At 44.2% G+C, this 26378-nt stretch overlaps 1 protein-coding gene across 1 annotated transcript; it reads left to right on the top strand.

Moving 5' to 3' along the window:
* Nucleotides 1-1073: 1073 nt before the first annotated feature.
* Nucleotides 1074-24693, top strand: ASCC2 (activating signal cointegrator 1 complex subunit 2; the record flags this gene model as incomplete). The annotated part of the gene is made up of 18 exons (XM_082007701.1): nucleotides 1074-1154; nucleotides 2239-2397; nucleotides 2713-2883; nucleotides 4578-4707; nucleotides 6638-6705; nucleotides 8403-8513; nucleotides 9426-9538; nucleotides 11574-11648; nucleotides 12200-12307; nucleotides 13895-13963; nucleotides 14685-14759; nucleotides 15063-15258; nucleotides 15839-16053; nucleotides 17680-17799; nucleotides 21251-21475; nucleotides 23234-23342; nucleotides 23925-24001; nucleotides 24525-24693. 18 exons carry the CDS (start codon nucleotides 1074-1076, stop codon nucleotides 24691-24693), a joined length of 2271 nt encoding a protein of 756 aa, XP_081863827.1.
* Nucleotides 24694-26378: the final 1685 nt, after the last annotated feature.

Raw genomic sequence — 26378 nt, 5'->3', positions numbered from 1 at the left:
GTATGTTGGCAGGATGTCTTTTGATTGCCTCCCCAGTTTATGCTGTCAGTAGATAGACTGCAAGCATTAAAAGAGACTGCAAAAGCAGAGGGTTCAGCCTGGCTCTTCAGGAACCAGATTTAAATATCAAACTTCCATATTAAACAATGTCCCAAAATGCTCTTTGTTGTCCTGGAAGATGTCTATGGCCTCTCAGTAATGAACAGGGATGAAAGTATAGCACTGTCCTGGTTTTGGCTGGGCTAGAGTTAATTTTCTTCCTAGTAGCTGGTTTAGCACTGTGTTTTGGATTTAGCATAGGAATAAGGTCGATAATGGGCTGATGTTTTAGTTGTTGCTGAGCAGTGTTTACAGTAAGTCAAGGACGTTTCAGCTCCTCACCCCGCTCTGCCAGCGAGGAGGCTGGGGCGCACAGGGAGTGGGGAGGGGGCACAGCGGGGACAGCTGACCCCAACTGGCCTAAGGGATATTCCAGATCACAGAATCATTAAGTTTGGAAAAGACCTTTAAGATCATCAAGTCCGACCGTCAACCCAACACCACCATGGCCACTGAATCATGTCCCGAAGTGCCATGTCTACTCATTTTTTGAGTGCTTTTTCTTTCTGTATGGACACTGAACAATAAAACTGGGGGGAGGTCACTGCTCAGGGACTGGCTGGCCATCAGTCAGTGGGTGGTGAGCAACTGCATTGTGCATCACTTACTTTGTATATTATTATTATTTTCCCTTCCTTTTCTGTCCTGTTAAACTGTCTTTATCTCAACCCACAAATTTTACCTTTCCCCCATCCCACGGCGGGGTGGGGAGCGAGCGAACGGCTGTGTGGTGTTGAGGTGTCTGCAGGTTTCTTCTGAGGCATGTACAGGTGGCTCCTGGGTTCCCTCGAGGTTTGGCATTTGGGTGGTGTATAAATTGCTTTGCATAACTCTTATTTCCAGCCACTGTGTGCATGTGTGTTACAGTAAGGCTGTAGCCTCTTTTGTTATGGTTTTGGTTGATTGACCTTGTAAAATGCATCCTGTGCTGCTTTTGTTTTTCTGTTTGATGAAGGCAGGAACAAGTCCTCACGATGCCAGCGTTGCCTCTGGATGAACTCCAGCTGACAGAAAGGGATCCCAAGACAGGGAAGCTGAGAACTTTACCGGCACTGGTGAGCTGTGTTTTTCCTGAAGGCCAAACAAGGCCTTTAATTGCCCTGTATTTGGGCCTCAGCAAAACTAGCCCTTGGTCCAGGATATAATGAACTTTTGTCAGCTTGCCTGTTAAATTTTTTTCTTCATGTTGTAGTGCATTCAGGTAGTTGAGACTTATTTCAGTGGTGGGTAAATGAAACCGTACTGTGTTCAACATCTTTAGTGAGCTGCATTCTCCCAGAACTCCTTATTCTTTTGAGGAACAGTCTGATTAGCAATGTAAACTTTGCTGCAAGAGGGAGAATGCTTTGGGAGCTTTTCAAGCTCTGCGTGAAGTTTAGCTGTGATTTATGGTGCTGGGATAACTCCATCCACTTGCTGCATCCCATGACCTCCTGCCCTGTAGCTTCAGCTTGGTGAAATCAGAAAATTAAATCCACAGTTACCCTTTTCTCCCAGAAATAAGGTGTGGAGAGAGCCTTCTCGTGGGCATGTTGCGGAAGTGGGACCTGCCGTTAATGCTGCTTGCTCCTGAGGAGCTTTACCCTGGCCTTATGTGTGGGTTGAGGCAGAGCTCGAAGCTGCTGCTCCTCGCCCCTCAACATGATTCTCATTCTAAGACGGGTATATTTGGGCAAAGCCTGTTCAGTAACCCTTGGGAAGGGTAGTGAAATGTTTCTTCTCTGTATTTGGTGGTCATGTCGGTTTGATTTCATGGCTTGTTATGCAAGAACTGGTTCGGAGGAAGAAGAGAGAGTGCAGGCCATGTTTCAAAGGCATGACATTAAGCTGGTGCTGTTTGTTTTGAAGGTGTGGGAGGATTGCTTTGCTTTGCAAGGCTTTTGGTTAATAGAATGCAAGGAGCAATGTCTACTGAATTATGAAGGTCTGAAAATAGTGCTGATAGATAAGGATACAAACCCTCCGATCTGCTGCCTTGAAAGATTAGAAAACGGGAAGTTACCAGGGAACTGAATGTCAGTTTGTGTCAAAGTGTAATTTTGTGTTGGTTTCCTAAAATTCAGTGAGCAGTGCAAATGGTAAGTGGGCATTCCTGTCACTTGGTCTGTAGTTTTAATACAGTGTTTTGGCTTTCTGCAGCACCCAGAAATAAAAGCAGATCGGTCTTTTGTGCTATACAGACCGCCACCTGTTATCAGAGACCCTGCTTTAGTGGAAGAATTCTTGGAGCGAGCAAAATTCATTGCAGATGACCTGAACTGGCTTCTGGCTTTGCCTCATGACAAATTTTGGTGCCAGGTAATAATTGTTTTGTGGACGCTGAAGAAAAAGTGTGAACGATCTAGGTACTTTTAAAAGCCACGAACCTTAAATTATTTTCATAAAGACTTGTATATGCTCATTATGTCATTTGTCAAGCATTTTAATTAATGCATCGTAGAGTGCAAAGAAAGTACTGTTTCCCTATAGATTTTTTTTCATTGTGGATTTTAAGAGTTTGCATATGTGAATCCTTTTAGCACTCTTGGGTATTTTAGATTGCTTTTGAATTTACCTGTGCTGCCATTGTGTGACATTCCTTCCCTTCCATTTTCTTGTCTTCCATTGTGCAAGGTAATATTTGATGAGACGCTTCAGAAATGTCTGGATTCCTACCTGTGCTATGCCCCTCGCAAGTTTGATGCGTTGGTGGATTGCCATCCAGAGGTGAATGACATGCAGAAGTGTCTTCATCGAAGTGTCTTCCTGACTTTCCTCAGAATGTCCACTCACAAGGAGTCCAAGGTAAATATTTCTTTGTCTTGCAGGTGCTCTGGGCTGTACAGCTTAGGAAAAAAGACAATTAGAGGAATTAATTGTGTTTCTTACTTGCTCATACAACTGCATTCCTCTCCCTGGCTATTTTTATCAGCCTGTTTCTCTGTATGGAGATGATAATCACTCAGAGCTGAAGTATCTGAACTATGCAACGATTTCTTGGGAAGGAGATCCAGGCAATTAACTAAGTAATAACCGGTTAGCCACGTGTGGTGGTATGACACATCGCCGTAACAGAAAAAGGAGCGAGTTGGCCTTTGTACGGCTGCATGGAACAGAGGTTCTTCAGGCCACCAGCATTCGCTCCCTCAGTGCCACTTCCTCTGTGCCGTGCAGTGTCGTGTAACCTGTGCTGTAACTTGTCTCTCCTTAAACTTTCCCCAAGTTTTGGACACGCAACGAAATTGCTCTAAATTACTGTTTTCTTGGCATCATAACTGCAAGACGTACTCAGCCCTAATTGTGTGAGTGCAACTCCCATCAGGAGCTGTGGAATTTTCACAAGACCTTTGGGCAGGATGAGTGAGGCACCTTGTGTTTTAGCAATTACTCCCTTGATATCGTCATTGGTTCATGATGTGTTATTTAGCAATGTATTGATTCTCTTGATTATCACAGTGGTGACGTTCAGGACATTTTGAGGAAAGTTCTCAGAGTGGGAGTTGGAGGACTGGGGTGGGAACAGGTAGAAGAAATGCTGGAGCCTGCAGCTGGCACCCCTTCAGCAAAAGTACTCGACACCTCTGTGGTGTCTTTCATTCCAGGATCTGATTAAATCCTGCCACTCCAACAAGGCAGACAAGTATTTGAAACCATTTTATAGTTGAGTAATTTGAAGACAATGAATAGTCCCTTGTCATGCAGGCAGTCAGCAGGAGTTCTAGAAATTTAACCTAGCCAGCATAAAGCCCCATCCGTCTGCTTTAGCAGGGAGAATGTGCATACTACCTTTCACTGTGAAAACATTTGCTATTATAGGCAAATCACATTTTCGCTTGCTTGTTTCTCAGTGTCAAAAACGATGGAATTTTGGTTATGTAGAATTTTAGAAGAATTCCCTTCAATGTTACGAGTCGCGTGTTTTTGACACAGTGTTCGAGCAGTCAGGGTATAGAGCTGCAGTTCCTGGGTTTTATTCTTACTTGTCACTGGTGCAGTCATCTTTGGTGCCTTGATTCTGCGCTTCCAGGGTACCAATAACCTCGGGCTCTGATCTCACATGTATTTTTTCAGTGTGAGTGCCAGTTACGCTGTACCTATGCCTGGTTATTCGTTCCTACTCCTGAGCTGAGCCATTCTTGTGTCAGCTCAGCTGTTCATTTGGCTGTGTCGTGAGCCAGGTCTGGGAACTGAATGAGCTGTAGGTAACTTCTCGTTTTAACTTTTAGGTTGATTGGTTTACTTCGTGGGGTGGCCTGGCCCTGGGAGTGGTATGAGACCGGTGGGATGGATGGTGTAGTGGCAGTGACAAACAGCTGGGAATGTGGGGATGGAGGACTCTGCAGCAGCTGGTGTAGGCAGAGTTGCTGCCTTCTATGAAAAAAAAAAAATCCTTCATATGCCTTTGAGAGATGTTTTTACATATGTCATTATAATGCTGGAGTTCTTACAGAGCAAAATACGGATTATCCTTTAAATTACTTCTTGTTTTTTCTTTGTAGGATCATTTTATCACTCCCTCTGTCTTTGGAGAGATTATTTACAATAACTTCCTGTTCGACATCCCCAAGATTCTGGATCTCTGTGTGCTTTTTGGGAAGGGAAATGGTCTCCTGCTCCAGAAGATGATTGGTTAGTTAAAGCCAAGGAACAATTTGTTGCATTTAGGCTTTTGCTTCCTCTTCTAATGGCAAGTGATGAGTGGGGTTTCATCCCAACGTTACCGCTCTGAGAAACAAACTGTTCAGTAGCAACTAGAATCTATAATTTCTAGATCAATTTCTAGATCAGATTACTCTCTTCTTTTTTCTTGTGAACTTCAATTATGTCAAGGAACGCATAGTGGCCTGCTGCTTAGCTGTCCTGAGCTGGGCTTGTGGTATCAGATATGAACAAAGGCTCAGTTATGCCTCAGCAGTTGTTTCCCATGCCAATAAAATGTGTCCCCAGCCACTGTAAGAAGACCGTCAGGGCTCTGTAAAACCCTGGTAGAGATGGGAGGGGGCAAAAAACTCCTGGGCAGGGAGGGAGGAGGGTTAGAAAATGGGGCACAAACCAACTGCTTGTCTGAGTGCTTTTGTTCCCAAAGTTGAGAGCCAAGTGAAACGTGCATCGTGAAGTAATCGCTGGTCTATGCAGTGGGAGAACTTGAAATTTCAATGCAGACCTTGATTTACGTGGTGCCTTCAAACCACAAAGCGCTTCAGAGCATTGCTCAAGCTGTGCTTATCCCGAGATTTCTCTGTACAGTCAGTCTTAGTGGCAAGTGCATATTAAGTAATGTCTCAGCCTTGGACGCTGGAACCTGCGTAATGAAGAGAGGGCATATTGGTTTAGCTTCTGTGTTTATCCTGTGCTCCCTTCACAAGAGACCTACCTGTGATCTTTATCATCCACGTGAGCACAGTTGGAAGAGTACCTAAGCTTGGATTAAGTGAGCTCTTCTCCCTAAATTCTAACCCACTTTGTCTGCAGTCCATGTAATGAAAATTACCCTTTCTTGGAAATGAGACAAAAATAACTATCAAAGTTGACTAACATGAGAAGCATAAGGGAACATGTGATGCAGCCAAGTTTCCAGACCAGAAGAGCTTAGACAAACCTTTGTATTTTTGAATCCCTTTATCCTTTTTCAGTAACTTCCACTCTAAATTCATCTGTTAAGCCTCTGAAGTGGGAAGAAGGCGTGACAAGGTAGATAGTTCTCTTTCAGATGTAAAGCTTAGATTATTTGGGTCTTGAAGAAGACCTAAGTGTATGAAACCTCATTTGAATTATACATATGCTTTGGAGCGCAACGCAGTAATGCTGCATGCAAGTGACCAATGATTGGCTCACCTGATTAGTTGCATTATGTTGTGACAGTAAGGGCATGAGCAGTTCTGGTGTGCAATTCATAACTTGATAAACTTTAGGTTCTTCTCAGGGTATAAATTTTTCTGAAACCTGTCTCATAACTCTTATCCTTGCTGGACAACTCTGTTAATTTTCATTGTCTGAACAGTAATTCACAGGAAAATAGGCAGCCTCTGTGCTTACTTGGTGAGGATTTATGGTATGCCATTACTCAATGGAGTATTTTGTGAAGATAATGAAGTCCTAGTAATATAATATCAGGTATTACTAAAGCCTCATTACCTTTAAGAAATATTCTGCAGAACATTTTCCAGTGTATGCTGAACTGTTATCAGTAATTAAAAGTCAACTCCAGTTGTCAAATAAAGGAACTAGGAATGTTTAGCAATAGTATTTGCATTATTCATTGATTCAGCCTCTGGGGTGTGAATCATCTAACATCTTGTTTGCTCTGCTCTGATGAGCATTTTCTCATTACCAGTTCTCCAGTCGCATTGAAGAGTTGATGGGCCAACTGTATAGGGGCAGGCCCTGCGCATGAGCTGAGAATTGAGCCTGTGCCCATGTCCTAAACGGTTATTAGATGCATCTGGGCGGGGGGGGGGGGTGTCAGTAATAATACAGGTACATCTTCTGGTGAAAATTTGCTTGTTGTCATGAATGTCTACACTAATGGGAAATGGTCTCCTTCCCCTTCTCTTCTTAGAAAATATCTTCACTCAGCAACCAAGTTACTTCAGTGACCTAGACGAAACTCTGCCCACTGTCCTCCAGGTACTGCTTTCCTGCCTGGCCCAGGGCTTGCATTTCACCTGGAAATGTGGCATAGCTTAGAGGGTGGAAGGGGGTAAATGTGGTCGTAGGCAGGCAGAATGTATTTGCTATTGCTTACTTTCTCTAGTGTATGCTAATGTGCGTCAGGTAGGTTTTGAACCTTTATCTAAAACTATTACTTGATGATTGTTTCCTATTACCTTCAGCTTCTGGTCTCCTCTGCAGTTAATCTCAAGTGAGTTTTGTTAGGCAGTTCAAAAAGTATTCTTCGTATCCTCCGCCCCAAGCAGGGAAGCGTTGAAACTTAAAGCAACAAAATAGAGACTGTGAGAGGTAGCTAAGACTGACGTAGTAGAACGGGTTAGCTTTAACATTGCAGGTTCTCAAGAGTAAATGAAAATCAGTTGCAAGGGATGCATTGTTGCCATACAAAAAGTATTTAGCACCTCTGCAGGTCTAAGCTTTCATTTTTATAAGCAGCTTTTATATTCCCCAGACTCATAAAGCAGGGTTCATATTTAATCTGAGGGGGAAATCAAGGTGCCTTGACATCTTTGTACCCTGAAAATGTCATGTTTATGTCCTCAGAAAGCTCACCAATGCATAAAAATAAACAAACCCAAGATACCCTTTGCCCCAAGACACCTGTGATGTCACTTGACTTTTTGAAAGCCCACATTCTTCTTTTTTACCATGTGTTAAGAAGCTGTTAGAGGTAAATCTCAGAAGTGATACCAGGTTTAAAAAATAATCTAGGCTGCGAGACCAAACCTTCAATTGAATTACTGGGGAGGACAGTGGAGACTCCGTTTGCGTTTCCCAATGTACCATGTCGGAGCAGTTTCTCTGCAGAATACTGGTTTCTTTACTGAGTGTTTTGGTAGCCATTGCAGGGTGATATCAGCATTCTCAAGTGTATGGATGTAACAGCTCAAAGATGTGTCGTTACTGATCCATAAAACTATATCCTTACACTGTCACTGAAAGGAGTTGATACCTGTGCAGGTTTAGGAGCTTACATGCCCTGAAGAATAGTAATATTAACCCCAAGTATGCACCTTCAGTACCTTCAGCCACCCATTGACATATCTCTGCAGGGAGGGTTTGACAAATCTCTCAAGGTGCAAATGTAGAGGAGTTGCTTTTAAGTTAGACCTACACCAAAGGTTGTTAGCAATCCGGAACCGAATTCTATCAGCTTCTCCCCAGATTCTTTGTTTGTAAACAAGAGCCACAAAATCTGTCCCACTAACCTCAGGGGAGAGGGCAGGAAGGCTCTGGGACTAGCTCATAAGCAGGAGGTGATGTTAACTTCCTAGCTGTCCCACTGCTCCCTTGCAAATAGGGGTCCTGGGTGGGATCCCAGTGTTGGCTTTGCCTGATTTTTTTTTTTTTTTTTTTTTTTTTTTTTTTTTTCTCGTATAGCTAAGGATTTGGCTTAGCTGCAGTCCTTGTCTTGGCACAACAACAATGCAGCTGCACTTAAATTACTTGCAAGTTGCATGGAGCTTCGGAAGTGCAGTGTGGCCCTTCCTGCTGTGACCTGTGACAGTCTGTTGCAGCTTTCATCTTGCACAGCTCCGTGCTGTATGGAGATAGTCCTACGTTGCGTACGTGATCATAGGAGTTGACAAGATAGAATGTGTCCCACTGCTTTCTCCTGTCTGTTTTAACACTGTTCTGTTCTCTTGATTTAGGTGTTCAACAATGTTTTGCATAAGTGTGGTTTGCAGTGTGAAGGAGCCTCTGCTGAGCCACAGAAATTGGAAGAAAAAGTAAACGTGACTCCAGGGAACATGCCCCTCCAGGTAGAACTGCTGCTCCTTGCACTTTACTGTTTGTAGTCCTGCAGACTGAACAGTCCATGGAGCAGTAAGACCACAGAGGGTCATTCTGTTCCCAAATAGTGGTGGTTCATCCAGCGCATGGTTCCGTGTCATTGTTTCACTGTTTGTCATATGAGTTGATGATAAAGCCTTTCCACCAGGAGTTGGTGGCTTTGCCTGTGTGCATTTCAACCATAGCCATCGTATCGTGGGTTCTTTTGAAACCTGGCATCTTTTTCACTTAACCAGCTTATAAGTAATGTAACAGAGTATTTGACAGGAATCTCCATGTAACCCTGTCGGTGATCAGAGTTGATTTTTTTTCTTCATAAATGTTTGTTTAACAACAGTGTACCTTACTTAATTAAGAGTTGGGGTTTTTTGTGCTGAGTGCTGTGCAAGGACAGGACCCATGTCCGTGAGCATGGTCTTCTGCAAAATCTTAGCCCTACAGTTTGAGCGTGGGAGTTGTTACAGCTACCCTGGAAATGCATCTTGCACTGAAAGACCACTGAAATAATCCCCCTTAATTCCTGTGTTACTGCTATGCAGTGCTTCCAGCTAGATGGGGAAGAATACTACATGTGGAGGATATATTGAGGACGAAACCTCTGTCCAAAACAGTATATCATGAGGATTCTTGTAGTTTCACAGTATCTTAATGAGAGTGAGAAGTTGGGATTGCATTATAGATCTTTAAGTTCTAGTAGCGACATTATCTCTGCCTCTAGACTCCGTAACATGTAATATGTTTATGATTGATAGCAAGACTCTCTTCAGGCAGTCAGGAAAAAGGCATCATCTGAACATGATGTGTCCCTGTTAGTGAGTTATACTATGTTCCTAGGAAAATTTGTCTGGCTTTTCTCTCAGTAATTGCTCTTTCTCTCTCAGGAGCTGAAGGATATTGTGCTGTACCTATGCGACACTTGCACGACACTCTGGGCATTTCTTGATGTCTTCCCATTGGCTTGCCAGACCTTCCAAAAACATGAGTTTTGTTACAGGTACGTCTTGGACCGCAGACAGAGCTTGTCTTGGCAAAGTAAAAATACTGAATGTGCTGCTGTGTTCTGTCCCAGTCCCTTTACCGCTAAGAGAGTAGACAGATTCAATGCAGCTAGAGACTGCTAGGTTCACACTGACAGGAATACAGAATAATAAATAAATGATGTCTCGAATTTGTAACGTGGTCGCCTTCGTCATTATCGATGAATGATCCTAGAGCCAGGCAACCATGGCGATTTCAAACCTCAGCTAAGCGGTACTCAGTGTTCTTTGGAAAGTGTGGAGAGGAACAAGCAGAAAAGAGTTGTGGACAAAAAGAGCTTCCTGCTGTAGGATCCAAAGCAAGGGAAGTAGAAAGTATTTCAGAGTGACAGTCCATCAAGGTCTGAAAAGAAATGTTTTTGTTTGATGTTATGACTAAGTTTTATGATAGAGACTATTACTGAGCTTTGGCAAAGAGCTGAGTGCCTGGGAGAGGATAGCAAGCCAGTGCTGTTACAGCTGGGCTGACAGCTAATTCTCTGTCCAGCTCTGGATCACAGAGGTGATGAGTCAGGGTGGTCTGAAGGACCAGACAGCAGAGTGTGTTCCCAGAGAGGCTGCAAAGCCTTGAGTGGCACTTACCCAGCTTGCTCCAGGTGTTTTAAGCTCCCAGATCTTCTTGCAGAGTCTTGCCGTAACAGCCTTTGTTTAGGACCAAGAGAAGTAGTAATTTATTTTCTTTATTTCCCCTGTTTTGTTTACTTGTTAGTGTGAACAAACACACATTTGTATTTTGCTTTCGTTTCCAATCATGTTGCAGACCTCTGAAGTCTTACAGCCACCAGTGGTTTATGGACCACGGGTTGAGTAATGCTGCTCTGGGGTGTGTAGGTTTCTGTCCTCTTTGGATGTTGTCGTCGAGTTGGTTATTGAAAGAAGAGTAGCTGGTGGACTGCTGGTGGCTATTTGCATTGGCAAGCAGCACTGCTTGCATGCTTGGTTACTCAGAAGAGGAAAGCCTTTTGCTTCTAATCCTGCTGTTGATGTCAGAGATGTGCTAAAATAGTCTTGATCTCCGTGCAGTGGGACAACAGCCACATTTTCATTACTTCTCAATATGGACTAATGACTGCGTCTTTGGAGTGTGGGGAGGGAAAACTGATTTATCTTTTTGTAGCCTCTGTGAGTCTGAATCAATCTGCTGGCACTTGCTAATTTTTCTCCCTGACTGAAGTTATCAACCAGCTTCTGCTACGTTTGCCTCAAGGGTACTCGTGAGACATGGACATAATGTTCCTAATGGAGCCCCTCATCAGTTCAGCGGGCTTGGCTTTTGTGCGCAGTGCTGTAAACCATTACTTGTAACATCTAGCTACTGATGAAGCAGTACTGGCTGTTATTCTGTGAGGGTGTTTCTCCGCATCTCTGGGTGCCCTGTCCTTGAAGGAAAGGGTCTGTGTGGGCTGCGTGGCACTTAGAATGGGAAACTGGACCAAACTAACTTTCTTTGTTTCCTCCCTGCCCCATCCTATTGAAACACCCTCTTGGGCTTTCTGCATATTGGATACCTTCATCTAAATGCCCACCTAGAGCAGAGCTGAATACCAAAACCAGTAAGACTTTATTGGAAATCATACCCTGTTTCATACCCAGTTTTTAGCATATAGCAAGATAGGGCCAGAAGGATATTGGAGTGGGAGGGGCTGTTTCAGGGTGGACTCGAGCTATCTGCTCTTTGCAGACTGCTAATTTGTGTTTGGGATGCTTCTTGGTTGGGCAGATTGTTCTCCTGTTCAGGACCGTGGTGCTTTTCAAATGCATTTCTTTGCCTACACCTTCAAAGATACCTTGATGGATTTGTCAGAGTGCTGCTCTTTATCTATCGCATATTTGCTTGCTTGTGTTTCAGGGAACAAATAAAAAAATGGGGTAATGCTAATGAGTACTGCTAGTGAGGAGAATCTAATTAAATTAACCATTTGATTTGTCTTTTAGCAAATGATTTTTGAAACCTCGGTTGACAGTTACTGTTTTGCTGCCCCTTTTCTACAGATTAGCTTCGTTTTATGAATTGGCAATTCCTGAGCTGGAATCTGCAATTAAGAAGAGGCATTACGAGGATAACAGGTGAAAATGTCTGCAAAGGCTTGCATTTTCTTTTCAGTACGACTCTCCCAGGGCTTAGTTAAAAATTCACTTCATGTTGCTTTACCCACCTCTGTGGAGTCTTTCTATCTTTTTTTTATGCTGCTTCAAAGAACTCTGAAGAGATGGCTTTTCTAATTCCAAATTTTCCTGGGCAGTGGGGTGACTAATGATTTCTTTCACCGCTGTCTAAGAAGAAACTTGAGGGGAGATGCATTCAAATTGTAACAAAGCATAAAAATATGAATGATATCTCTATGTACAGATTGGTCTCGTTTTAAGGCACAGACTATGCTGGTACAGTTGAGATATGTGTCTAGCTGTCAGGACAATTGCTGATTGAGACCAACTTTGTTTAGAGCATGGGGTTTTTCTTAAAGACTGTGAAATAGCTCTAATCTCCAGTCCTTGCAGCAAAGAAATGATTCTGTTAATGAAATTCTTCCTCTAGAGGGTTAACTCTGGAGTAAAAGTGTGTTAAAGATTCAGATTTCTTCTGCTGACACCAACAGTGTCTTTTATTCTCTCTGAAGTGTTTTTGCTGATTTGTGGAGGAGAATTTCGCATTCCAGAAAGAAGATGATAGAAGCTTTTCACATCCTAATAAACCAAGTCTGTCTGCAGCCCATCTTAGAAAGCAGGTATTGGCACTTGGGCACTAGGGTACGAGCCAGTTATTTGACTGCTGTTGTGGGAGAGGTTGTTTCCTTGTTTTCAGATTTACTGGAGAAAATGAACAGATACTGCTATTTGTGTTGGGGTTGTGGCCAAAGATTTTTGCTAAGATCAGAAGTCTGTTGTTCTGAATAGCGGGAATGTTCCAGATGAAGCTATATGATCCAGAATTGGTGTGATGACCCCACTAACGTGGGATAATGCTGTGGTCCAACAAGCTTTCTAACCTCAGTTTATGGCTAAGTTGCAAACTCTAATGGTGTGTGTAGACACCTTGGCTGAGACACCGTAGCAAAAGTGGTGCAGTGTTATAAATCACTGAAAACAGTCGTTTTAAATCTAGATACTGGTGCCTTTACTCAGTTCTTCCCCTGTTCCTGTTGTGAAAATTGTTAACTGATAGCTCTATGAATAATCTCAAAATGAAGGCAAGTATAACCATCCTTATTTTAAATAGAGAAATGAAGAGAAATTACCCAAAATTATGCTGCATATTGGGGACAGAGGCAAGAACTCGGATCTTGATTGCAAGGCCAGTGCTCCCTTGGGCTGGTTTCTCTTTGCCTATACTCGTTACAGGTTTTGTGGATTGCTGGTCTCTGTGGCTCTTGTTCTGCTTGAATATTTTCCCTGGTTTGATATCAGTAGATTTGTCCAAGAAGATTAGGAGGGTCTGTTGGTGGAATTCCTTACAAGAGACCTGGATTTGCTTCCTTGACTTCCTCTGTGACCTGGACTCCACCACTCAGTCTGTCTGTGCTGTAAACCTACTCCTGAAAGGAGCAGTAGCAGCCCTGCCTTACCCTTGCTTACCTGAGTATTGCCTTTCAGTACTCACCAGAATATTGAAAGCATAAATGAACCCAAGTGTGTAACGTGTTCACACTCCACAGTATTAAGGACTATGTACAGTTCAGAGGTAGTAAAGGACAGCTCCAGAAACTCATTGCCAGTTTGACAAGAACTGAGGCTACTGTGAAAACAATATGCCAAATTTTCTAGAGAAGTACCTTTTTTCTTAACTTTTCTTTTTGATGTACTGCAGAGAGCATTCTGTCTTGCTGTGAGGCTTGACGCATCAGCAGCAATGGGAGGTTTAGGTGTTCTAACAGAAAGATTGCAATAGGAGTTTGCTTGGCATATGTTTTTACATAGGTAAGCACATACTTTCTGGGAGGTTCACAGGTGTAATCCCAAGACGTGTAATAAGAGTGCAATTACAAAAGCGCTACACGCCCTTTTCTGCTTACTGCAAGTCTGAGGCATCAAACTATGATTTGTAAAGTCTGTCTCAAGTCTTGTAATTCTACCTGTGATACAGCTCTAGATCTAGCTGTCTGAAATGTTTCCTGAAGACATAAAAGAAACTTGTTTCCATTTGACCCTTTGCTCCTGTGAAAGTCAAAAAGTGGACTGCAATCTATTTTCAGATGGGATTTTGCCTTGATGTATGAGCGTGACTGGTTTGGCTAGTGAGGCAGAATGTGGAGATTGTGCAATGCGGTAAGCGTACCACTGAGTTTTTCACTCTGTTGTGCCATTGTTTCCTGCAGCTGTGAGAATATTCAGCCTTTTATTGAGGAATTTCTACAGATCTTCACTTCGGTGCTTCAGGAAAGGAGGTGAGTCTGGCTGAAAGAGGCCCAAGGGGAGGGTCAGCTTGCCTTCCTCTTCCACTCTTTACAACAGAATTGCCCGAGACATTATTATGAGGCATTACGATGCATTTGGGAGTTAGAAATCATTCTAACTAGTTGGAAGAACTGCTGTGAGAGGATTTCAGACTGCAGTACAGACTTTATTGTAAAGGTGAGTAGGGTGTTGCATGACGCTGGAGAATGTTATTCTTCACTCTCTTTAATCCAGGCTTTCAAAGTGGAGGATAGCAATTTAGCCATTAGCTACCTCGACAAGTTAGGCTATTATTACTAATCTGTGCTTTTCAACTGGGTTGACCAGACCAGAAAGATACTAAGTGCTAATGCTGAAGATGCAGAGTGAGTGAGTGGCAGAACCAGGAATTCAGTCTTGTCCTCCTGACAACGCTGTCATTCTGATCATGCCATAAACTGTACTTTCTCTGTAATGCGGCACTGGGCTGCAGGTCTTCACATCATGAGGAGTGTTGCAACTGGCTCTAATGGCTCGGACAAAGCGTTCCTGCGGTATAATGGGAGCAAAATCAGACATGGCAACACATGCTGGAAGTGTTGGGTGAGAGGTGACGTGCGTTGCTGTTGAGCAGTGAGGAAGTCAAAGTGGCATAGCAGGGATGGCAGCGTGTGACAGGTCTGCTGGTAATTTATTGTGTTCAACTGATTAAACCTGCATCTGCGTTTTCAGATTTCTCCGTGACTATGATGAGCTGTTTCCTGTCGAGGATGATGTCAGTCTGCTTCAGCAAGCTTCATCCACACTGTATCCTCTGCTGTCACCTTGAGGTTTTGCAGACTTGACTGCTCTTAGATTCCTTCACACCAGTGGCATTTCCACTGTTGCTGCCTCTGGCTAAGCTGCATGATTGGCAATGAGTGATGGAAAGTTTTCTCTTTAAAAAAACAAAAAAACAAAACCAAAAAGACTCAAAAATTAAAAAAAAAGAAGCAGGGGGGGAAATGTTAATGTAGGCACAGGCTTGGGAGTTGCTGAAAATTGCATAGTTACTTCGAGGCGAGGTCTGAATATGTGCATCTAGAAATGTCCTTAATGCTGTCCTCTTAGAGATGAGACCAGGACAGCCTATATCCTCCAAGCAGTGGAAAGTGCGTGGGAAGGGGTAGAGAGGAAAAAAGCACAAGCTGTTAAAGATCCAGCACTACCAGCAGCATCTAATGGAGCATCAGCAATAGTGGAGCAATCGTCAAGAGCTGCTGAGGACATGGAAGAGCTCGGGGCTGCATATGCATCAGAGGGTGAGGTGAGCAGAGCTGTGTGGGTAGGACTGGCTTCTGCTCTTTCTGTCCTTACTTTGTCTGCAGAGAGAGGATTGGTCTGCTCGGTTTTGGGGTTTACAGGAGGTTTAGTCTCATTCTTAGCTTTGCTAGATTTCAGTGTGCCCCACGTGCCTTGTGAAATGAGAAACAAAGCTACGCCTGAATCCTGGCTTTATCTTTGAGCAAATTGCTTCTAACTCGCGCTGGCTTGGGTTTTCTGTTGCTGGGGTTTATTCAAATACTGTGCTTCATCACTGTAGTTCATGTGCAGATTTTTTAAATGCGCAGCTCATGTTACTTCAGGAAGGGCTTCTCCAGAGTATCCTTGCTGACTCAGGGACAGACAAAAGTAGTTGTGTGCCCAAGTCTGTGTCTCAGACCTTGTGTAGCGTGAACAACTTAGCTGATTTCTCTTCTTTTGACTTCAGTCTCTGACTTCTTCGTGTTTAAATTCTGATAACCCAGACTGCTGCTTTCCCCTATTTTTTTTTAATGTGTATACCTGCCTTCCCTCAGCTGCTGTCTCTTTCCAGTAATGCCACCAGTTCTGTTTGGTATCTGTAGTGTGCCGGTGCAGCTGCTGCGCCCATTGCCAAGGTGTCAGGGGTGGAGCTGGATTCTCTGATCTCTCAAGTGAAAGACTTACTGCCAGACCTTGGTGAGGGCTTCATCCTGGCCTGCCTGGAAGAGTACAGCTATAACGCGGAGCAAGTGATCAACAACATTCTAGAAGATAAGCTGGTGCCATACTTGGATAAGCTGGACCGAACAATGCAAAGGTGTGGAACAACTTCTGGCATGGCTTTGATGCCTGTTGTTTTTTCGTTTGTGGGTTATTTAACATCATTCTTACTGAAGGTTAGACACTTGTAGAGCTCTAAGAAGTTGCACCTGCATTTTCTTGGGGTAGATAGCTGCAGTGAGGGCTTCTCATTGCCATCTGCTACTAGCCCTCATTGTGTCCATGCAGAGGACTGGAACATTCACTGTTCAGCATTTCAGTAGAGCAGACACTGGGTCGTGTTTTGTGATGGGGGGACAAAAATACTTGCACATTAAACACTCAAATAAGAACCATTAAAATGCCATCATGGAGACATTGGCTTAGCCTGGACTGGGCAATAGAATGTGTTGCCTTCAAAAGTTATTTTGCTGCGGAGGACAGGGTCATAGATGTTAAAAATTCCACCTGTCATGCAGGAAAGGGCATCTTCAAAGGAACTAATTCAGCTGAAATTGAACCTGCAGGGTCAAATACGGTATTTGACAGGCTACTGTTTTGCAGTTGAAGTCAAACCAGAGAAAGATTGGAAATATCAATTCAGATCCATTTTTATCTACCCTGTGACAAACTTGCCAGGCTTGTGCTTGTTTCTCTGGGTTGTACATGGGATGTAGGGTTTATAGCTGGCAGTGGAATTGAGTTGTTTTAGTTTGTCTGCAGCTGCTAGCGTGTGTTTGTGCTGCAACAGCAGTTTCTTGCTGAGTGTCAGGATGTGAATGTGCTGTTTGTTCATATTTCATGGAGGAATGGGCAGACTGTTTCAGTGTTGCTTTAAAAAAGGAAAGCATCTTTATCAGAAAAATGATGTAAAAAAAAAATCTTAGTTTTGCACAAATCTTCATGCTCTCCCAGTCAAATCTGCTGACTTTGGCACGAATTATGTGGGGTGGGCTTTTGGAAGGGTTGGGTTTTTTCCTGCAAAGCCAGCAGTTACAGAAGATAGGGCTGGATTTTTTTTTCCTGTCTCTTGCATCTTGAAACAAAACTGTCAGTTCAATGGCAAATGTAGAATTTTTATTTCAAAATGAGCACAGCAGCATTTTCAGCTGTCCAGCTGAGCTAACAGCACCAACAAAATGAATGTAAAAATAAGTCTTTTGACTTATAAGTTGAACAAATGTAAACCTGGAACCCTGAGAAAGAATTAAGAAGGAACCATAGGGAGATAAATATCCTGAAATCAACAGCAGCAAATTATTGGCATTTTTTCCAGCATGTAATTCATCATATTTTGTGTTTGGCTTTACTGAGTCACTGTTTTGAGACCAGGCAGTCTGTTGAGTATTCCATGCTGCTGAACGGTTTTACTTATTCTTAAATGAACAGAAGAATTTTCTTTTTGCTGTCTGTAAGTTGCTTTAGTTTCCCCACAGAGGTAAGCTTTGAAAACTGTGCCTTTTATCTTAGACCGATGCCACGTAGTGGTCGAGCACATACTAGAGCGCGGCTGTGAAATGAAGGAGTGGCAATCTGTGACCGAGCCAGCACCACATAGAGGATCTTGGCATGCTTTGGATGACTGAGACTGACAAAGAATAAACCAAGGTCTTAGGAAGACTTGGTCTTCCTCAGTTCACCTTTGTTTTTCTTCTCTCTCCTCTGTTTTTGTTTTTTTTAACAGACAGCTGAAGCCAGACCCTACTCCTCTAGTCACTTCTCGCTATAATGTTTTCCAGAACGATGAGTTTGATGTTTTCAGTAGGGACTCAGTGGATGTCTCTCGGATACAAAAAGGGAAGCGGTGAGTATCTTGCACCCTTAATTAACCCTGTCAGGAGGAATAAATACATGTGAACCTGTAAATTTATTTCTCGTACAAACCTCCTGCAGGAATTTGTTGGCAGGGGTAAGGCTTATCAAAAATGTTTCCCACCTGTTTCTTCTGTTTCTCTGGGAAAGTAAAAAAAATATATTTTTAGGGGGTTAGTTTCAGTTAGTGTTTTTCCTAATTGTCTTTCCTCAGTATGCTGCTAGAGGTTGCCTTGCCAAGCTCATTTGTAATGTCAGGCTCTTGCTTCTTGGTCTTAATGTTAAACGTGAACTGAACAACAAACCATCTCTACCAGCCTGGGATTGTGACTCAGACCTGAGAATAAATAATCATTTGGTTTAGATCCAAGTGAAGCTTCAATATCCATCTACTTCAAAACGTGGTAACACTCAGTGGCTTAGGCTGCTTTTGTTGCTGCTGCTGCTGTATGCTTCCTGCAGAAGGGCATTTCCTTTGCTTTCTGCCTAGTTTGCTCTGTCGTTCTGTGCCACGCTCCATGCAGATATAGGTTAGGGCATTGTCCTGCTGGCTCCTGTTGATGTCCACTGTATCTCTCTAATATGGCGATTTGTTTTGGATTCTTGTTATATGCTTTCTCTAGCCAGCCAACTCTGATCTTTAGGTTGGTGTATATTTACACAGGATGTAAATAAAAGTCTGGCTGGAGATTCAGCCACATGACCCTGGGAGCTCCAACTTCAGGTTTTGCTTGCAAAGCTGCGTCAAACTCTCAGGAGAAAACCACTTTTGTCACAAAGTCCAGTCAAACAGCTTTTCAGCAGTGGTGCTGTAGTGCTTAGATTGGCTCAGCTAGGCAAGAAAATATTTTCTTTTCTCTCTGGCCAAGACAATGACTTTTGAAGTGTCCATAGGTAAGAATTCACAGGCACAATCTCTCTCCTTTCTCCTCATTGTGTTGCCTTGCTCAGAGTGCAGGCAGGCACCTTGTCAGTGGGAGCCTTGTCCACAGGCATGCTTGGTTATCTCCCGCCTCCCCAAAGTTTTGCACATGGGGGTGGCTGCTGCAGTGGCCGGCCAAGGCCAGAGAGCAGTGCCTGAGCTCAGCACAGTGTTTCCAGCGTCCAGAATAACTCTGCTGGGAGCTCCCTCTGCAGATCGATGACAGAGCTTGGGAAGCTGTAAGTCATCTCTGAGCTGGGTTGTGGGACCCTCCTCCCACGGCATTGCCCTCCGGCTGCTGCCAGGGAGGCGGCGTCTTCCCTTCAGTGGTAACACCACTCCTTGAGAAAGCTGTCAGCTCTTCTGTCGTACTGTTACGTGACCTCTTGGGATTATCCTCCTCTTATTGCTGCTGTTCCTGGTGTCTCTTGGCCTCCCTCAGGCTATGTCTTCTTCATTCCAAAATGGTTCTTCTTGCACTGAGAACTCTCTCTGCAGCGTTCCAGACACGTTATTTATGTTTTGAGTGTTTTTTAAAAGCTGGAGGTAACTAGCTGTGACCAGCAATGTACACCCTATACCGAAGTCAACCATATCTAACTAAATCAAAGGATAAGCTATAGTATGTTGCTCTCTAGGATTTAACATTCAGAACTCCATAAATATGAAGAATGTGTCATTTCAGCACTAAAAGTGCAAGATCCTCAGTAGTCCTTGTTCCACAAGCAAGAAGCATCTGGGTAACAGGGTTTCTCTACCCTCGTTTGAGATCTGCTTTAGATTTGAATTGTATCAGTATTTTATTTTTTTATTCTCCTTCTTAAAATCTCTCGCTCACCAAATTCTGCTTGTGTTTAGAGTGTTGTCGCTGCCTAAGCATGGTGTCACATGCATCAAGAACCAGATCAGGCTGGGTCCCATTGTGCTATGCGGGTAAGCGTAAGCAGTTTGGGGCAGGGACTGTTAATGTGAAGGAGAAAGCCTAAGGTGAGGAGAGAAACAAGCACGAGGAAGTGAGCATAGTAGCACATACATGATTCTCTGCTGATCCTGAAAAGTGATCACACCTGCCTGTGCCTGCCCAGCTGTAATTCCTAACTGAATCTGTGTCTTGAAGTCAGAGCATGTCTTGAACACCGTGGGATTTAGAGGAGTTAGCCCACTGTTTTTCCTGGATTTGGTGCCTGAAACATCTCATTGCAGCTCTTCTGCAGTCATCAGACCAGCTCGACAGGAAACAATTATCAAATACTTAGTTCAATCTCATGCTGAGTACCAACAGAAGATGTTATCCCAGCCTAGGTATGTGTGAACTAACCACATGCTTTGTAGGGCATTTTGCAGCTAAACACAGGCATGTGACAGAGTGAGTCACGGAAGAGAGGGGGAACCACATCTATCCGTAATGTTACATTGTTTTGAGATTCTTAATGAAAATCAGGCTCCTTAGATCACTTCCCCACTGCTTGCTAGTATGTCACATAAGTCTGTCCATTCTTGAGTCACTGGCAGTCTGCCTTGGACGGGTTCTTTCTCTTATAATATCCAGATGCCAGATAGATCACTGGTGCATGTTCCTCCTAGACTTTGAATGCTGGAAGTTGTCCTGTGAATACCAGCATGTACTTGGCTCATCTGAAAAATGGAACTTCAAAGAGTTTATGCTTATGCAGCCTGAGACATAGCATCTGAGTGGCTGCTTTTTAATACCTCTGTCAAAATTCTGTTTCTTGGTCTTCCCTTCTTTAAAATGACTGTCATTTACTTGCCTCCTTAAATTTATAAAAAATTGTACATGCGCGCTTTGAGATAGTGGACTAGTGATTCTGATCCAACCTCTGTTTTGTTCTCTTCATTGTTACTTGTGCTTATTCTAATCCTTACTTGCTGCACTGGTAATTTTTTGGCTCTCTCCATCTATGTTCGTATGTTGCATCTCACGTTCATAAGCTGAGGTTCTTGACTGTAGGAACGTACGTGTCCGTGCAGCGGTTACTCTCATGCAGCCCTGGTCCATGATTTGCAGCCGCGTGTGCTACCACAGTGAGACGATACTGCAGCGTGGTGTTAGAGGGCACTCTGAGCCTCGCAGAGCCGCCTCGGAGACTGGAGTCTCAGCCCAAACAGCTTGCCATTCAAGATCCATGGGACTTCTTGGATTTTGGTCAAATTTCAGCTTGAGTATAATTGCATTTGGCCTCTTGTAAAACCTTCCTTTTTGTCTCAAACGGTAGTGGTGGTGTCCAATTTCTGTTCTTATCTGCTGTGAAATCTTGCTGGGCTTCTATTTAAAAATGACTTTGTTCCAAGCCGGGAGTGGCTGTTTTTAGTAGCCAGACAAACAGCCCTATTATAAATCAGAGAGGAAATAGGTAGGCTTAAGTACTGCTTGTGGAATTTGAGATGAGACTTCTGTTGCTTCAGTTTCCACTTGCTAACAGGGGAAAAAAGCAACTTATAGAGAAGATCTTTACACTGCCTTTCTATGTCTGCCCCTCTATTTCTGTGCTGTGGGGTGCAGGAGGGAGAAGGACACGACCAGGAGTTTGCTGAATGACAAACGCCTGGTTGCTGAGCAGAAGGAGCGCTACAGCCAGTACAGCATGATTGTGGAGGAGATCCCTGTGCAACCAGGAGAAGCTCAACTCTACAAGGAGGACTATGAGGACGAGTACGATGACACTTACGATGGAAACCAAGTGGGGGCAAATGATGCTGACTCAGATGATGAGCTGATCAGTAGGAGGTAGGTGCTGTGGCTTCAGTGAATGGGATGTTGATGAGAGTTGCCACCTAGAGTTGTCTGGCTCGCACAAACCTGTTCAATGCTGGTTTTGGCTCTGTTTCTCAATGAGGACGTCCATGCTTCAAAACCACCCCTTTTCCTGCTGCTGCTTTCTCTGTAACATGTGAGGAGGGAGGTTTGGGGGGCTCTTTCTCTCCTGTTGGTGGGGAGTGTTGCCATGGCATGCACCCAGGCCATTCTCAGCCTTCCACTTTCTGTGTCGGCAGGACTTGGCTGTTGCTTCAACTAATCAGCAAATCAAAGGTTGAATTTTGCCGTTGTGTTGAAACTTGCACTCAGCAGTTTCATAGCAGAAGCGGCTATGCCAAGGTGGGGGAAAATGGGCTATCTTGAATAATCAGTATCGAGTGTAGCTGGGCGACATAAAATGGCTGGTTAGCAAAGGAAAACTTCAAAATCTGTAAAATTGTACAACTTCTACTCCTTGCCAGTCCTCTCTGACATCTTGGAATGCTTACACCTAGAATTCAGTCCTTGTTGGACTGCACAGCATTCTCCACATTGACTGACTGCTGGAGACAATTAGCTTTTAGGAAAGCAAAGGGAGGTTAGTTAGGGATGGGAGTTGTAGAATATTTATTTTAGACATAAGACCTAGAGATAGAAAATATGTTGTAAAAGCTGGTTTAACACTTCTGAAAGTGGCCTTTTAAATTCTGATATATTATGAAGATGTCACCATTTGTAACCTCAAACCAAAATGCATTTTTCAGGTTCTTTTGTCCCTTCTTTTTTTTTTTTGACTCCTGAAGTGTGGTGAGGCTTCAATATAAATCGTTTTTGTGGTTTGATTGTAACTGTGGCATTCAGGTCTCTTCCCCTATTTCATGTGCTCACTGCCCCTACAGCAGCAATAGGAACAATTAGTGGATGTTACTGCTGAAAACTACATCTATAGGTTTGAAGTAACAAAGGCATTTCTGGTTTTACATTTATTTCTTTGACAGTGGAATGGTGGATCTGAATTCCAATAGAATTCAAGCACACACTCACAAACATGTTAAAGAAGACCTAAAGGCATGTTGGTGAATCGCGCCTTCACCCCCCTCCAGGCCCTTTGCTGCTCTGCGCGTTCAGAGTGATTCATAAAGCTTGATGGCTTTCTGCAAGTATTTCCCCCTGTATGAAACTGGGGCGCAGCAATGAAATTGGGGCTCCATGACCCATAACCGTGGGTCCATAACCACTGACCAGTCAGAGTGGTTTCAGAGCACAGCACTTTCTGAGCGTTAATGTTTCTGCCTGAGTTTGAGCTTGAGGTTTGAGGGTTTGTCTTTGTACAATAGATGCTCCCTAACTGGTGAGCTAAAGCCTAGCAAAGTACGCTCCTTATTAATGCCTTGTGGCTGTGCCTGGATCCCCTTCTCCCAGAGGAAGCAGTTGTTTCCTTGGAGAAATTCCTTGTGAGGTTTCAGGTTTTTCCTGACCTGCTCCTTTTTTTAAACTATTATTATTTTCAATAACAACTTCATAGTGAACATTCCCCAGTGAGGAACATCTGTGTTCGTTAATTGCCCATAGTAAATGTGTCATTAGCTACTGGGTCTCTTTTTTTCTTTTCAGAAAAAGAAGCAAGTCCTTGAAATTTGTAGATTCTCATTTGAAAGATAAGATGCAAAACGAGAAGGATATGCTGTTCAGTGAAACATTTGTGGCTGTACTGTCTTCGTTGCTGACTGTTGGTGACTTATTTCTCAGGCCATTCACAATTCCGCAAGTCTTGAGACCTAAAGGACAGGAGGAAGGACAGGAGGAAGAGGAAGAGGATGAAGAAGAGGAGGAGGAAGCTGAAAAGGAAAGAACAAAGGTGACATTTAGTTTGTGGTTGGAGTCTCATTAAGATTTATCATGTGTCTTACCTGCTTCACCTGCTCGTGTTTGCCAGAGGTGATGTGGAACAGATTTCCCTTTCGGAGAGCAAATCTTTTAACAGTAGCATGGAGACTGAGCCGCTTTCCGGAGTGGCTACTTCTGCGGTCTGCTGGACTGTGAAATGTCCCCTGAGTACAACTAGCCACTGCTTCATAGGCTAGCCGTACTGGAGCAAGGACACTTACTCCATGGAGAGGTTTAATCTCCATTATTCCATAGACAGACGATGCCAGCAGAGCACTTTGAGGGTCACTAATGCTCTGTTGTTGTGGATATACTGGAAATACTGACATTGATGGTATTGCTGGCAGAGGTAGGATATGTAAAGAAGTCTCGGTCAGGTTTTCTGCCAGGTTTTGTGTTTAGAGTCACTGACACCAATCCTGCTGGCTCAGCCAGAAGAGATAACAAACATTGAATTCACTCTGTTCTGTGGTCCAACAGAATCGCTTCCCGCTCTAGCCCTTTGCATGGTGCTGATGAGTTTACTGACCTCTTTCCTTCCTTCCCATGGTAGGACCATTTTGTGCAGGACCCAGCTGTACTGCGGGAAAGAGCTGAAGCCAGGCGGCTGGCTTACCTTGCGAGGAAGGGGTAAGTAAGCATCTCCCTCTGCGGGCTGAAACCATGGCTCTGCTGTAGTTAGCAGGTGTTTTGCTGTTGACTTGAACTGTTGAGGATATACCTGTTCCTTAACATTCCTGTATGTCAGGGTCACTACCACGGTGGTGTTAACTTCCTCACCCAACTTTTACTTCACTGTGGATTGTGCTATCCCATTAAATGGGTAGGCCTGTCCCTTAATCATAAGCAGCAGAACCCTGTGCAGGATAGGATCTTGGAGAGCACAGCTTCCTAGAGCTTGAACAGCTCCCGCAGGGATCTCAGGACAGCTTAATAGCTGGCTTTAGCTGACAGACTCAGCGTGTAGGATGCAGTCATTGTGCGGCTAATGCTGATACTCAGCTTTTGCAGAAGCCCTGCAGAGCTGGGGTGAGCCGAGGCTCAAGACCTGATGGCTGAACTCCCGCTACCCAGTTGGTTCTCAGGATCGATATATTTTGTCCCCCAGGTGTGCAGTGTGCTTGTTGTGATGTCCTTTTTCTGTGTACTCCAGGCACAAGCACGACAGCTCTGCTGTTGTTGGGAATGTCAAAGGCCATGGGCAGAACCGGGAAACAGTGCAGGAACGAAGGAAGAAGGAAGCAAACAAAAGCACGAGAGCTAACCATAATCGACGAGTCATGGCAGACAGAAAGCGAAATAAAGGCATGATCCCTTCCTGAAGGACTCTCGGCGCCAGTGTTGCATCATCCCCAGTCCTCTGCTTAGGAGGAGGCAGTTGTGCTCCGTTCCGTCAGCACTCCCCTTGCTCAGGGGACTGGATGTCGTGGTTCAATACCTGGCTCTTCAGCTCACACGGAATTGCATGCCCTTAGGGAGAGCTGCCCATCCACGGGAAGGAACTGCCCTCCGGGCAGACCCGAACTGCTCTTTGGTTTATAGACACATGTGTATGACGGAGGGCTGCACCGTGAAGCATCGGACAGGCTGCACCAGCCATTCGTTTCCTTTTGTACTATTTATAATTCGGAGAATTTTATTTTCATACTGGCTCCTTGTGCCCTCTCCACAACGCAAGCGGGCTTCCATGCCATGCAGCGGGCCGCCCTGAGAGCAAGGCTTCCCTGGAACAGCCCTCGCAGCTTTCTGCTCCACTGAAATGCCTTATCCTGAAGTACAACTTGAAGGTTGGTGGGAAATCGCTCAGGCTGTTCCCATTGCCAGCAGACACAGGGGTTCAGGTGAATAAGACCGTACAAATTTCTGTCCCTTGAGTGAGGCGTGTGAAAACAGAACGTGCAAATAAAGGATTTAGATCTTTTAGTTGCTGTTGTCAGCTCTTATGACCTGTAATGTTCTTGAACTTGGAGGAACCTCAACAAGCCTTTTAATGTGCTGTATCTGCAGGCAGTGAAATTGAGTTGCTGTTTTGTGTTGGCTTAAGGTAATGAGATCTAGCCACAGCCACTGAGACTAAAGATACTTGAAAATCAGGATCAAGGCATCCTAAGCAAGATGACAGTAGCATGGAAATCATAGTTGAAGGCAGCAGGGTCAGAGTCCCTGGGGAGCTGCCTCCTCGATAACCGCTTGTCACACTGAGTGAAGCAGAACTGCACTGATCATCATGTTTGCCGTTGGGAAGGCTGGGAGCTAATAGTAAACAGCAGTTTGTAGTTGCTGAAAGGACTTCTCTGGAGGGTTATCTTTTGTTATGGAGTTGTCCCCTAGGCAGGGAGACACACAAATTACTGAGTTTACTTCTCAAGCTGTTTGTAAGGTGCTCAAATGCCATGGCAATGGCTGCTGCACTGTGCCTAGGTGAGCCTGGAGTATCTGCCAGCAGCTGGTGATAAAACTGTTCCAGTTGCTGTTGTCACGGAGCATTAGCACGTTTTTGGAGTGCTGTCCCCATCATGGAGATGAACTTTCAGGTAAACAATTAGGCTTTGCTTGGTTAATCTGCTCCAAGGCCACCTCCTCACCACCACCCTCTCTGTGGTTTGTTGGGGTCTTTTTTTTTTTTTCCCCAGTAATGCAAAGGTGCCTGTGGTCATCATCCCCATGCTGAGAAAATCAGCAGTGGGTTATGTAGTGTTAGAGCTGCTGTTCCAGCGTCAACCTGGGGCTGCCTTCCCACTTCGGAACGCTGCAGGAGCACTTTGGCAGTAATAAGCTCTGTAGGCACGTAGGTTGCTGCCTCGTTTTACGCAGAGGGCGGGGACTACGGGGCTCTATGATCAGCGCTGCTGCCAAACACTGTTGTGCCGGGGCTGTCTTCAGAAAGTGTAGGAATGGCTGTCACCCTTACGCAAGGAAGATGAAGTCCTGAGTACTGTGAAGACAAGATTTTTCTTTGCATATCAGTACTGCCCAAACCCCCTAATGATAAGGCATGAGAAAAAGA

This window comes from Phaethon aethereus (assembly GCF_964289735.1).
Source record: "Phaethon aethereus genome assembly, chromosome: 17".
Classification (NCBI taxonomy): domain Eukaryota; kingdom Metazoa; phylum Chordata; class Aves; order Phaethontiformes; family Phaethontidae; genus Phaethon; species Phaethon aethereus.
This window is presented reverse-complemented; position numbering and strand designations above follow the sequence as displayed.